General features: G+C 39.2%; 1 protein-coding gene across 1 annotated transcript in view; it reads left to right on the forward strand.

The window, feature by feature from the left end:
• Nucleotides 1-13,268, forward strand: part of brsk2a (BR serine/threonine kinase 2a) — a 257,881-nt gene that overhangs the window by 176,340 nt on the left and 68,273 nt on the right. Inside the window, exons 5-7 of the mRNA XM_036151527.1 lie at nucleotides 4,393-4,509; nucleotides 11,696-11,729; nucleotides 11,834-11,902. Of these exons, the coding sequence (XP_036007420.1) occupies nucleotides 4,393-4,509; nucleotides 11,696-11,729; nucleotides 11,834-11,902 (220 nt within the window). The remainder of the gene's footprint in view (nucleotides 1-4,392; nucleotides 4,510-11,695; nucleotides 11,730-11,833; nucleotides 11,903-13,268) is intronic.

The following is a 13,268-nucleotide window of genomic DNA, read 5'->3' on the forward strand; positions in this document are numbered from 1 at the left end:
TGTTATGTTAACACCATCTAAGGTTAAAAATAATTTTACCTTGAAGAGCAACTTTTCCGCTACATTGTTTTTCTACATTTTTGTTTCCATTTTTTATTCTGTTAGAGCCAAACATGTTACTAGTGTGACACAGGCCTGTTGCAAACGGAAAGGACATTCTTGCAGGCCTACTTACCTTAAAGATAAACGGTGTTACAGCCGAGCCTCTTACCACTGTCTCCAACAGTTAACGTTTACTTCTTCCTCGTGCGCTTTGACACCGTTAGCTAAAACTCTGACTGACACCACCTTCAACTGATTGCGGTGTGAACTAAAAGAGGTTGTAGCCCGGGGACAACTGTTTTAGATGCTATCTGTGTCTTATTTCAATTATGGCTTGGATCACAGAAACTGCCGGCGTGATAACAAACCAGCTGACAGCTACTTCTTTAGGGCAGGAAATTAGTTGTACAACAATTGATGTCGTCTGAGGTTAAATGTCCATTCTGATGAAGCATTCTTCAAAGGCAGACGTATCCAGCTGCGGTGCCATCTCCTCCTTCCTAACGTTAGCTCTAAAAGAAGATGAAAGTATAGCTTATGACATTTCGACAGCTCTGTGGCTTTTAACCCCATTTGGGAACCTCTTGTGAAAAGTTAAGGAAGTTTAACCTTAATTAGGTTTGAAGGCATGCAGCTAAACATGACAACGTTGAGCTTGTTTAGTGTATGATGTGCATAGTATCATTTTTAGAGTTATAAATGACAGTGAATGGAGAATTAAAGGAAAGGAAGACGCTACAGAATTTTTGAAAAGAAAAATCAAGGGACTTGCTCGACTCCAGAAGACGTTCATGAGGGTAGGCCAGACTCCAGAGGAGATCTACATAGCTCCACTGTCCAGCTGCTGTCCTAATGTAAAATTAATTGATGAAACCTCTAAAGATATCTTTGTCAATGAAAATCTAGATGGAGATTAGATATTCAAAAAAAATCTGGTAGAATAATAAAGTTTTAAAACAGTTTATTTTTTTAATAAGAACAAGGAAAAGGATTTTGGAGGGTAAAATTTAGAGCTGGACAATTAATCGCATTTACAATGTAATCGCAAAATAAATAAATAAATACAATTCCAAATCGCAGAGATTTGCAACTTTTGGCTATGTAACAATTAATGGATCAGACACGTCAATTAGGTGTCGGTAATATGTTAAAAGTGGGTCTCCCTCTACAAGGAAGGGAAGAGAGTCGCAGCAGTGAGATAATCTAATTTTATTATTTGTTTTAGAGTTTATATAATCATACATTTTTTTACCAGAAACTTTCAGGAATCTCACCATAGCATTAAGTACTGGTCAAACTGTTTAATACATAGACTTGTTTATTGGTTGGACTTTATGTTCAGCAAGGATTGACGTCCAACTCAGCAAGCTATTCTCAATTGAATAATATTCTGATTAATAAAAGCAATTACATTTCTTGCTTTAAACAGTCCTTGTTTGCAAACATCTTTATCTACAGGTCATTTTGTTTCTTGTGTTTAATGCAGAGAAAAGTCAAAATTATGTCAATTTTGTGTTTGAAATATGTCACAATTTTGATTTTTGACAATATCGTACTGCCCAAGTAAAATTTATTTCACTGACCACTTAGGTTCATTACTATACCACAGCTTGCACTAGAGTTTGTTCTCAGCTTGTTTCCATAAAGGCTTGCTTGTCTTTCCACATCATCCATTACATTACTCTGTTGCTTTCTGCATTTTTATAGAGTTACAAAGAAGGGACACAGTTTACCGAGGCAAATCACAGTAATTGTCTCATTATCTCTACAAACAAGTCGAGTTTATACAGTAAATGCTGTTTTAATAAGCACTCTGGGTTTATCCAATTTCTATACAATTCCTTAAAGCATTTTCAAAATTGTATTTGCTGTGCCTGTTTAAAGTATTAATTCACCTTTAACATATTTTGTCACATTCTAACCAAAAACAGCTGCTTATTTTACTAGGATTCTACAGTCATACTCTATAAATTAGAATATGGGTTCCAATTGAGGCTTATTTGTCCGATTAAAAGTACCTTTATAAAATAACAACCTTTAGGCAAGTATTTCACATAAATTTTATTAAGCTCACATTTGTGTATTAAAAATGTATTTTTATCCGACTGACGTGACATTATAATCTTAAATGTTTTTATTATATGTAAGCAAAAAAAAAATCATTAACAGAAATAAGGGCTTTAAAACATCAGTCTTTGTGTAATGAACCTATATAATGTGTTTAATATGACTACACGATAGACCAACTCAAAGTAATGCTCAGCTTTGATGTGGGGGGAAAAGGGTTAAAATGGTTATGTCTATCAAGTTTGCACATTTAGACACTGACGTTTTTGCCCATTCTTTGTAAACTACCTCAAGTTCAGTAAGATTGTTTGGAGAGCAGTTGTGAATATCCTTTTTTAAACTGTGCAGCCGAAACTCCCTTTATTCAGGTCTTTGACCTTTTGGACTTTGACTAGACCATTTTAACACCTTACTATGCTTTCCGACAACGGTAAAATTAGAGTTCAGCTTCCTCCTGTCACATGTCGGTGTGCCCATGGATAAGCACTTAACCCTCCCTAAGTTGCCAAGTTGTGTATGAATGTGTGTATGTTAGTGTGGCTCTGATATAAAGCTCTTTTGGTGGCTGGTATGATCAAAGAAAATGTCAAATAATATCAGTCCATTTACCATTCAAACATTTTTAGTTGTAGCTGGCTTTATATTTAGATGGTTTCACCTCCCTATAAGAAAGTGAAACTACCCAACTTCTCACAAGCTTCCCACACTGCAAAAACAGAACTAAAATAAGTTAAAATCTTCTTGAAAGTAGTGTTTGTCCTTTATTTGAGCAGGTAAATAAGATAATCTGCCAATGGAATAAGATTTTTGCACTTAAAATAGGAAGAACTCATCTCCATCAACTTATTTCAAGTGCATTATATCTAATTATCTTATTGTAGGGGTAAAATTACTCATTCCATTGGCAGATAATCTTATTTACCTGCTCAAATCAAGGCAAATACACTAATTTCAAGAAAATTTTATAAATTTTTAGTTGTTTTTGCAGTGCATTCCTTGCTACAAAAAAATATCCCCACAGCATGGTGCTGCTACCACCATGTTTCCCCATGGGACTGGTTCATTAAGGCTAATGTGCCCTTTAACCTTCTTCCACACGTATCAAATCAAAAAGTATGTGTGTGTCTATATAATTTATTTTTAAAAAGATGTTTTGTTGTCTGACCCGAGCACCTTTTTCCATATCTTTGTTGTGTCCCCTACATTGTTTGTTTCCAAGAGTATTACCATGCTGAAAGGTGCTCCTACCTGAGCAGCTAAGTAGCTGCAGTTCCTCCAGAGTTATCTTGGGCCCCTTAACTACTTCTCTGCTTTAGGAGGATGGCTATGTCTAAGTAGGTTTGGAGTCAGGCCAAATTATTTCCGTCTTGAAGGATTGAACTGGTCCAAAGACATGAACAGCCAGGATCCCTTTTACTTCGGACCCTATTTCCTTGTTTTTGTCATTTTAGAAAACATGAAAATAACTTAATATTAATCACGCTTGAAGTGCTGAACAAATGTTTTATCTTCATTTTAAAGCCTTTTGGAAACCAAACCCTTGACTGAAACAGTGTTTAAATATTTGTGTACGGCTTTACAGATTGTGCTGCGAAAAACTGGATTGATACCAGTGTTTGCAAAGACTTCTGTGTTGCGAATTTGTTCTGAACCTCGGCAAACATCTCCAGAGCTGGAGAGTATGATGTAACACAACCCCAATCCCTGCGAGCGGTGCTAAATGCACAATGAAATGGTATCCCTGCTCCTCTTAGGACTGTTACTCATCGAAATTGAGACTTTAACCTCCGACTAAGCAACAGCATGCTCGACATGAGAAGGTTATTCCTCTCAGTGGTCCGTTTTCAAGTCGGAAGTTGATGTCCGCTGGATATTACCCCCCCTGCTGTGTTTAGTGGTAATGAATGGCAGTTAATGAACACCACTGCTGAGGCTGGCTTCCCCTGAATCCCTGTTTTCTCCACCCGTGTGCTGGTGGCTGTCTGGGAGATGAGAGGGACGAACAGCTAGGGAAGCAGAAGGGGGAAAGGACACAGCAGGGGGGCTGTCACACCTTGTACCATCCCAACACCGAGGTGGGAGCTCCTGGAGCTTCAACATGACAGATCAAAGAGAGATGCTGCTTAAAGGAAAAGGGCAGGTTAAGATGCTTTGTTCTTTCCAGGCACGTGTTTATGATGTTTGATATACCTCACTGTTTAATTTAATAGATAACATAATCTGGGTCTTTTTCATGTTTCATTATCTGGTTTCTGCCCCCCCCCCCCTTTCATTGTCTTTCAGCCACAGGGATCTAAAGCCTGAGAACCTGTTGCTAGATGAAAAGAACAACATCAGGATAGCAGACTTTGGTATGGCCTCTCTTCAGGTCGGAGACAGCCTATTGGAAACCAGCTGCGGGTAAGCATCAGCAAAAGTATTGTTTAAACTAAGAAAAGTATTGCTAAAACTGCTATATATATATATATATATATATATATATATATATATATATATATATATATATATATATATATATATATATATATATATATATATCATAGTTTTATCAGGTGAGGGGGAAAAAAAAGAAGAAGGGCATGATCAGTGGAGCGAACGGGTCAGCTGCTTTCTGAAGCCTCCACGGTGTGCAGCGTAAATCTCTGGAGGAGAGACTCTTGCTATCTCTCTTGGAGCACGGCCAGGGCCTTGGCCAAACATTACTGCTCTCCATCTCCTCCCCTTTCACAGAGGGGTTTATGATCTAGCATTTACCATCACACCAGGCTCATCAATCCTACGACTACAATGAATTTGCCTGCAGGAGAAGTCACTTTCAGAGTTGGATGGCTGTTATCAAATAGAAGCCTGAAGTCCCTGGATTATGAGGGCTCTTTTTTTAACCCTGAACTGTGTATGGATGATGCGAGTTTTTCACAGTGCACATCTGGGGAGTTCTTTCAGAACTAGAGATGGCACCAGTCACAGCTTTGTGTATGGGTTGCCAATAATTATTTTTTTGTAGAGCTTCAGCCAGACAATGATTTTAACCAGCTCCGATTCCTCCCTAGAAATTATAATGATATAAAACAACAAGCAAAGTATGAAGAAATTTAGGGAGCGGTCAATAATTATTTATATTAGGAACAACATCATGTTATGTGTGTGTAAGAGAAGTCACTGTAAAGTAGGGTTTTAATATACAGAACAAAGAGAAACTCAGTATGGAGTTTAACATCTTATATTTGCAATAAGCTCAGTTAGCCCTGCTAGAATTATTAAAAGTACACTCTGTGTTAAACAGTAAATGGCAATCCTTACATTTTAAATCTGAGATTACTAAAATATGTCCACATTCCCAAATCCATCATATGAGAAATGAGCCGGTGAGAGTTCCTCTCACCAGCTCATATATATATATATGTACTTATAATAGGAAACCATGATATTGTTTTTACAACTACAACGTGTCCCTTGATAGTAGTTCAAATCTCAAAGGATAAAGCGGAGGAATGTTGCTGTACTTCTTATTTGCATTAAGTTTCAGACTCTTGCTGTCTTGCACCCTGAAGGAACTGGAGATGTGTTAACATTTCTTTCTTCTCTGTTTTGTTATCTACTTACGTCACTGTGCTTTTTTTTTTTTTACCTCATTTTCCACACCTCACTTACACTGAAAATAGAAAAGTTTGAGTCATCTTCACTAAGCAACACCAAAGAGTTAGCTCGACGTGGTATTTTGAATTATACATATGTTTTACCTTCACTGTCTAGTAAGGTCTCGATATCAGTAAAATATAGAAAATGTTAAAAAAAATCTCTGTCAATGTGGAAATCTTGAAGTGTTTTTGTTTCGTCCTATCACTCTCCTTATAGGTTTGGTTGATTGGAAGGCCTTGTCACATCTACCCCTGCACAGATTGACTCTGTCCAGATTAATTTGAAATTTCACACGTATGCAATACATATGCTGTTCTTGGGGCAGAGACGAGGCTCTCAGTTCGTCACTCCCTCTTTCTTTGTCCATCTCATCCTCCCATCCTATGCATGGCCACTTCAGTATGATTCTGCAGATAGATCCATCCAGCTGAAAATGTAGCATAGTTTTTTCCATCAGTAGCAGTAATTCATATGACTCATCAGTAGGGAATAGCCTAGCTGTATGTGTACAGCGACTTGCAAAAGTATTCACCCCCAGGGTCGGGGTCATGAAAAATAGCCCCGTCAAAACCATCATCTTCCAATGGAGAGCACATGGTACCAAGACAAACCTGCCAAGAGAGGACCGCCCACCAGAGCTCACAGACCAGGCAAGGAGGACATTAATCAGAGAGGCAGTATGGAGACCAAAGGTACCCCTGAAGGAGTTGCAGAGCTCCACGGCAGAGACTGGAGTATTTGTCCATAGAACCACAACAAGAAGTATGCTCCATAGAGCTGGGCTTTACAGAAGAGTGGCCAGAGAAAAGCCATTACTTAGAGTTAAAAAATAAAAAAGGCACATTCTGAGTTTACCAAAAGCATTTAGGCGACTCGCCAAATGTACGCAGAAAGGTGCTCTGGTCAGATGAGACTGAAATTTCACTTTTCAGCCACTAAAAAAATGCTGTCTGGCCAAACCCACACCCTCCAATCACCCAGAGAACCCCATCCTCACAGCGAAACCAGGTGGAGACAGCACTATGCTGTGGGGATGTTTTTCAGCAGCAGGGACTGGGAAAGAAATATAGATGGTGCTAAATACGGGGATGTTCTTTTAGCAAAACCTGCATCAGTCTGCCTGTGATCTGAGACTGGGACGGAGGTTCACCTTCAAGTAGGAAAATCACCTGAAAGCAAACTGCTAAAGCAACACCTCACTGGTTAAAGGGGAAACATTTTAAACTTGTTGGAATGGCCTAGTCAAAGTCCAGACCTCAATCCAGTTGAGAATCAGATTTGAAGATTGATGTTCACAAGTGAAAACCATCCAACGTGAAGGAGCTGGAGCAGTGTTGCCTTGTGGAATGGGAAAGAATCTTGGTATCAAGCTGTGATGAGCTAATAGATATATCCAATGGCTTTCTCAGCTGCCTCAAAAGTGACTTAAAAACGTATTGACTCTAAATGAGACAGTCTTGGATGCTGAGGTTTTCAGTTACTTTGTTGTGTGCTTTAAAATAAAAAAAATAGCACATATTCAATGTTCTAGGCAAGTTCTGTGAATTAAATGGTGCAAACCCTTTTAATTCCAGGATGTGAGGCAACAAAAGTATAAAATGCCAAAGGGAGTCAATACTTGAGCTGGCCACTGTATGTATTCACATAGCTATAGAATGTGAGAATCAACGAAAAAATAATTACCTTTTAACAGTGATGACCATGCTTCCTAAAAAAGAAAAACCTCGCCTGTAGTTTGATGCACTTTACCTTCTAGTTCTAGAAATTTTAGGTGCGAATGCAAATTAGGTGCAGAGCGTTTTCTTAGTTTTGCTGAGTATATTTAGATACTTGGATATGTGAGTGGTACACATATCAAAGTAGGTCCAGAAGTTTCTTTTTGCCTTCAGCTCCATCGTAATTCTGTTTGTGGGCATGTCTCAGAAATGTGTGGGCAGTGTGTCTATGCATATATCTGCTGGAGTCCAATACATGTGCCATAAACTGTAATTGTGGTTATTGATTATTCATGCTCTTCTGGTTGCCCCATCCCTAAGTGCAGATATGACACTTTTTAATTAAACAGATTTATCTGGGTCCCCTCTCTCCATGCGGCAGTCTGACGCAAATGTATTCCATTTGCCTTGGGTAATGGAGCCGAGTGGAGATGAGACTTGCCTCAGGTAGGGGTGGGAGACCTCAGAGAACATCTGATACATAAATACACGGAGAGCCATGTTAAAGGAGCCGAGGCACTGACAAGTGCTTCCAAGAGAATCTCTTTTCAGACCTAAGCAAACTTAGCTTTGGTTTTATTCAAGGTTCATATTCATTACTGTAAATACAATGTATCTATTGATTAAACATCTAAAAATTGACAAGGTGCAAAGATTTGGCTCATTATACATTTTACCAGTGCACCCACGTTTGGTATGGTAAAGCATTTTGTAAAGCATTTGACATTTTGCTTTATAAATCTATGAATCTTAATAGTTAGACTAACCCAGAGAGGCTCCCAAGTCTGCGTCCAAGAGAGCATACCCAGCATGTTTACAAGTTAAGTGTAGTTTTGTAGTTGTATGCAGGTTTAGTTTAAGCTTGCAGAAATTAATTTGAAACAGTTCTTGTTGTCTTTTGTCTCTTTCTGTATTTAAATCTAGTTGTGTGGCCAAAATGAAGCTTCCTGTAGCAGGAAGTCAGAAGTCATTTTAGTCAGAAGTCCAGGATAGGACAACTAAAACTGTGAAATAGATGCAATTTCAAAGGAGCAAAATGAGCAGATCCCCTTTTATAATCATATCATGCTACCCATTTTCATACACTAAAAGCCCCTCTGTGTGTAAAGTACCCAAGAGGAAAAACCTAAGAACAACACTATGAAGTCTTTGAAGGATTCCCCCCTTTTTTGTTGTTGCTATAGCATACCATTGATCTGTTAAACATGGAAATCCCAGTGGTATAAAATTGCTTTTTTTTCTTACAATTTTCAAATATGCCAATTCAGAAAAAGGACAATTGGTAATGAGTAAAATCATTTTTTTTTTACATACACTATGTTTCCTAAAGTAGTCACTTGTCCCCATAAGTCACTGAATTCAGGTGTTCAGATCATTGCTGTAGCAACAGGTTTAAAAACACAGGACCTTAGCATGCAGACTGCTTCCACAAGCATTTGTGGAAAAACTTGCTCATTTTTTGACACCCAGTAAATTCCAGCGTGGCACCCCCATAGATCCAGTCCTGAAATGTCCTTATTGCTACATATTCTACTGTTAGTGTTCATATAAAATACATAGCGGAGGTGACTGGGAATGACACCATCAGCCACAATGCGATAAATCACAGAGTGGGGTCAGTGGATGCTGAGGCGCATGGTTAGCTGAGGTGATGAAGTTTCTGTTGAGTCAATAGCGTCAGCTCATCCGACTTCAAATGGCCTTCAAATTAGCTTAAGAACAATACGTAAGAGTTCTTTGTGAAAGGGACTTCCATCGACAAGCTGCAGCCAAGCCTTACATCACAAGGTGCAATGCAGTGTTGAATTCAGCGCCCTAGATCATTGAACAGTTGAAGAGGTGGAGACATTTATTTTATTTTTTGGGATGGAGTAGCACCTGCCATAACTTTTGACTAGCAAACAGTAAATTTGGGTAAATTCAGAATACAACTCAACACAAGCAATGATCTCTGCCTACTCCAGTTTCCCTGCTGTTAAAGCACACGTTGAACTGTCACTGGGGTGGAATAAGTCTTTTTACTATGGGCCCATTTAAGTGAATCAGTTTTCTGGTGTTATTTTATAGCCACACACACAGCTGATACCAGCAGGTCAGTGTTCACCAAGGGGAGCTGTGATCGTGTGAAATATCAGCCTTGTTAAAATGTTCACACATCACTGTATCCAGAGTGGCTTTTGCTGTTTCCAGTTATATCTGCTGAACGTTTCTCCAAATCTTTAATTATTTGTATCCAAAGCGCAGACCGACAACGCAATCAGAGCATCAATACCATCTCAGAGCTTGTTTGCTTTGAGATTGAAAGATGATTTCGACCATTTCGGCTCGTTGCTTAAAAGGTTGCAGAACTCAGTAGAGCTGATGACCTCATTAGCGTTTCTGACCGCTTAGCTGGGAGGAAATGCCGGATTTTTGGAAACGGACGCCAGTACTCAAAGTGGATGGTCAGGGAAAACGTTTAATGACCGGCATATCCTGGTTTGAGATTTTTATAATTAAAAGAAGAGTGTAAGTGAGGAGATGGACAAGAAACATTATACCACAGTCTCTAAAACACCCGATAAAATTTGCTAGTGAGGGAGTTCAAGTCTCAGATGAATTGACTTATACTGAAGTTATTATAGATGGATGAACCTGCTCCACCACAGTGTGAAGAGGCATCTTTTTATTCTAAATACATGCAATATCCAGTTTACAATTTTGTCCAGTGGGAATTGCAAGGCAACAGGATAATGAGCTCCAAATACATATAATTTGGAAGACAAGTCACAAACCAAGCGGTGCTTATTGAGAGGGGCTAAACACTGATCCTGACCATAGCCAAAATATAATCTTTAGTGGGGAAGTCAGATATCACTGTCCAGTTTTTGAACCTCATTTTATATATTATAGAATATTGCTTCATTTGAATAGCAAATTTATATATATATAAAAAAAATTATATCTTAGTGAGACCATTGTAAAGCCATAGAGGCTGCTTTTTCATGGCTGTTTCCTTCCTAAGTTGCTTTTGGAATCAGGAACAGTAAACTTGTCTTATTTTTATTATTCTTTATTTTTCTTTGCATCTGTAAGCCGTCTCTGTGATATTAAATTTCACACATTGTCGCAGTGTTTTCCCATATTCAGATTCTGCCTTAATAGATCATGTAAGCAACCGATGTGTTACCCAGAACGGATCAGAGGGAAGACAATCCGCACATTCGGGTTTAATGCTACATCTGTGTGATTTATTTTTCTTCTAACACTAAAAAAAGATTAATCTATGATGCCGTGTTTGTTTTCTCCTCTGCACTGTGACGAACCGTTAAGTCCTTTTTGAATAACAAGTTGATGTTTATGCAGATTCCAGTTGTGGTTTCCACGTTGTGGTGCTGATGAGACATACAAGACGTAACTAGTACAAATATCCTTTTCCCCCTCTTGCTCAAATGCATAATGCACCGTGGCACTTGCAATCACGAAGGACATATTTGCATAGGCTCACATTTGAACCTTCCCCCTTGACTGGCTGCTGGTGTTATTACCGGCCAGTATTTTGACAGCTCAAGGAGCCGGGTCATCAAGGCTGGTATTCATGAGTACACAAGAAAACAGCCCTAGATAGGGCCTCATTAAAGTCTGATATTGTGGCACTAGACAGAAGTAGAGGGAGTTGTGGAGGACACATCTCAATAGGCCCAGAGGTTTAAGGAGACAAGTGAATATTTTGTAACAGCCTGTTTAATGGATCTAATTACAGACCGCTTCCGAGATCTTTTTTCTCAGATAATAAATTTTAAAACACGAGAATGTCAAAGTTCTGCCAAAAAAAAATTAATAATTGTATAAGGAATGACAAGTTTTCTCCTCTGCTGCAGCTGGTGGATTATAGAGCAGTTTTAGTGGGCTTGCTCCATAAATCTTCATATGATATTGATGTGTCAATCAAGTCATTGGCTTTACTGTCAGGCCATCCAGAGGCTGTAAAGATTAGTGGGTCTGGTTACCGTCTGCTGTGCGAAGATGCCCTTGACTGAGCAAGCAGGAGGAAGCCATCTGAACACCCTGAGGTTGTTGAAACTGGAAACACCTTGATCTATGTCCACTGGATATGTTTACTACCCTGATGTGTATTAGAGATGTGTTCAGTCTGACTGCTGTGACTACATCACAGACTTTAGAGTCTGTGGACTTTCCTCTTCCTCTTCCTTGTCTACTTTATTTATTTATGCTGCTTTTCTGTTTTCCAGATCGCCACACTATGCATGCCCAGAAGTCATCAGGGTAAGCAATTTTTTTCCCCCTATAATTTATCACTTTTTAGAAATAACATTGGGAATGTCACCAAACCGTGTCTGAACTTGATCAACAAATTGTCTTTCCTTCAGGGAGAGAAGTATGATGGAAGGAAAGCAGACGTCTGGAGTTGCGGGGTCATTCTTTTTGCTCTTTTAGTGGTGAGTGCCAACTCCTTCCTGAGGTAAAGACCAGGCTGAAGAGGTGGTTAAAAATCTGTAAAGCAACATGACAGCATGCTTTTCCTTCCTGTCCGTCCATTGTTGAACATTTTGTTCATTTCTGCAATGTAGTCATGTAAAAAAAAAAAAAACTTGACAAAAAGGATGCTGACTAACTAGCTTTCACTTTCATCAATTCTTATTAACTTCCATATTTGGTCACCCCCTGAATGTATTTTATTGGTATTGCATGAGCAAGACACATAAAAAGTAGGGTATACAGTATGTCACAATGATGAGTGCACGCCTCATATGTTTGTAAAGATTACATAAAAAGATTTTGATGGGAAAACACAGAGTAAATGACACTTTGACACAATCTAAAGTAGTCAGAATACCATATTTTTTGTACCATAAGGTGCACCAGATTATAAGGCTCACAGTGAATTAACGTTTCTATGTGTGTCTTTGTCCACATATAAGGCGCACTAAATATTCTTCCCAAGTGTGTAATATCATTCCGCCCCTTCACGTATAAAGCTCTCTATCGGTCTTTGTGGGGAGGACAAAGTAGTTGGACTACGCTGCCCTGTTTCTAACATAAGGCCAAAAGAAATGTAACTTTTATATTCAATTAACTTACTAGGTTGTTGCTAGCGCGTACTTTGGGTGCAGGCTACCTAAAGGCTCCCACATACTCGGCGTACTGTGCGCATACTGTGAGTTTGGTGGACTCCGCGCTGATTCTCTCCGGACGTTTTACCCTCCATAGTCGAGCGTACTGTTGCCTACATTTTTTGTGGCGAATTCCTACAATTCCCACACTTTCTGCCAGTGGGACGAAGCGGTGGAACGGATGGTAAAATGTATGATTAGCTAGCTGAGCACCTAGAGCGTTTCTTTTCCAGCAGACTCACACTGCACACCTGTCAGTGAGAACAGAGAGGGACTGTGATGCCGTGGGTCTTTGCGACTGCCTGTTTGGAGCAGCTCGGTGTATCAAGCTCAGTGTTGCATATAAAATAGTTTGATGTAAAGAGTTCTTGCAGCCAAGAAGTTTATAGTGTGACACCACATACATGGTCATAAAAATTGAGCTCTGCACATGCCTCAATGCACAGAGTCTGCCTTTAGCCCGCCTCAAGTACGCATAGACCTCCGTGGGGTGAACTACCCCCGAAAATGTTGGGGCCTTTACACGAATGCACTTTTAGTTTGAACATTATAGTCAGGCAGTCTTATAGACAGCTCAGTTAGCCGACCAGGTAGTGACACTGTACTATAATGCTCTGAATATCCGCTGAGCTTACACATTTTAACAGATTTTTAAATGTGTTTTTAAATCGCTCAGTAAGCAAATCGGTAA

Source organism: Fundulus heteroclitus, chromosome 2, assembly GCF_011125445.2.
Source record: "Fundulus heteroclitus isolate FHET01 chromosome 2, MU-UCD_Fhet_4.1, whole genome shotgun sequence".
Classification (NCBI taxonomy): Eukaryota; Metazoa; Chordata; class Actinopteri; order Cyprinodontiformes; family Fundulidae; genus Fundulus; species Fundulus heteroclitus.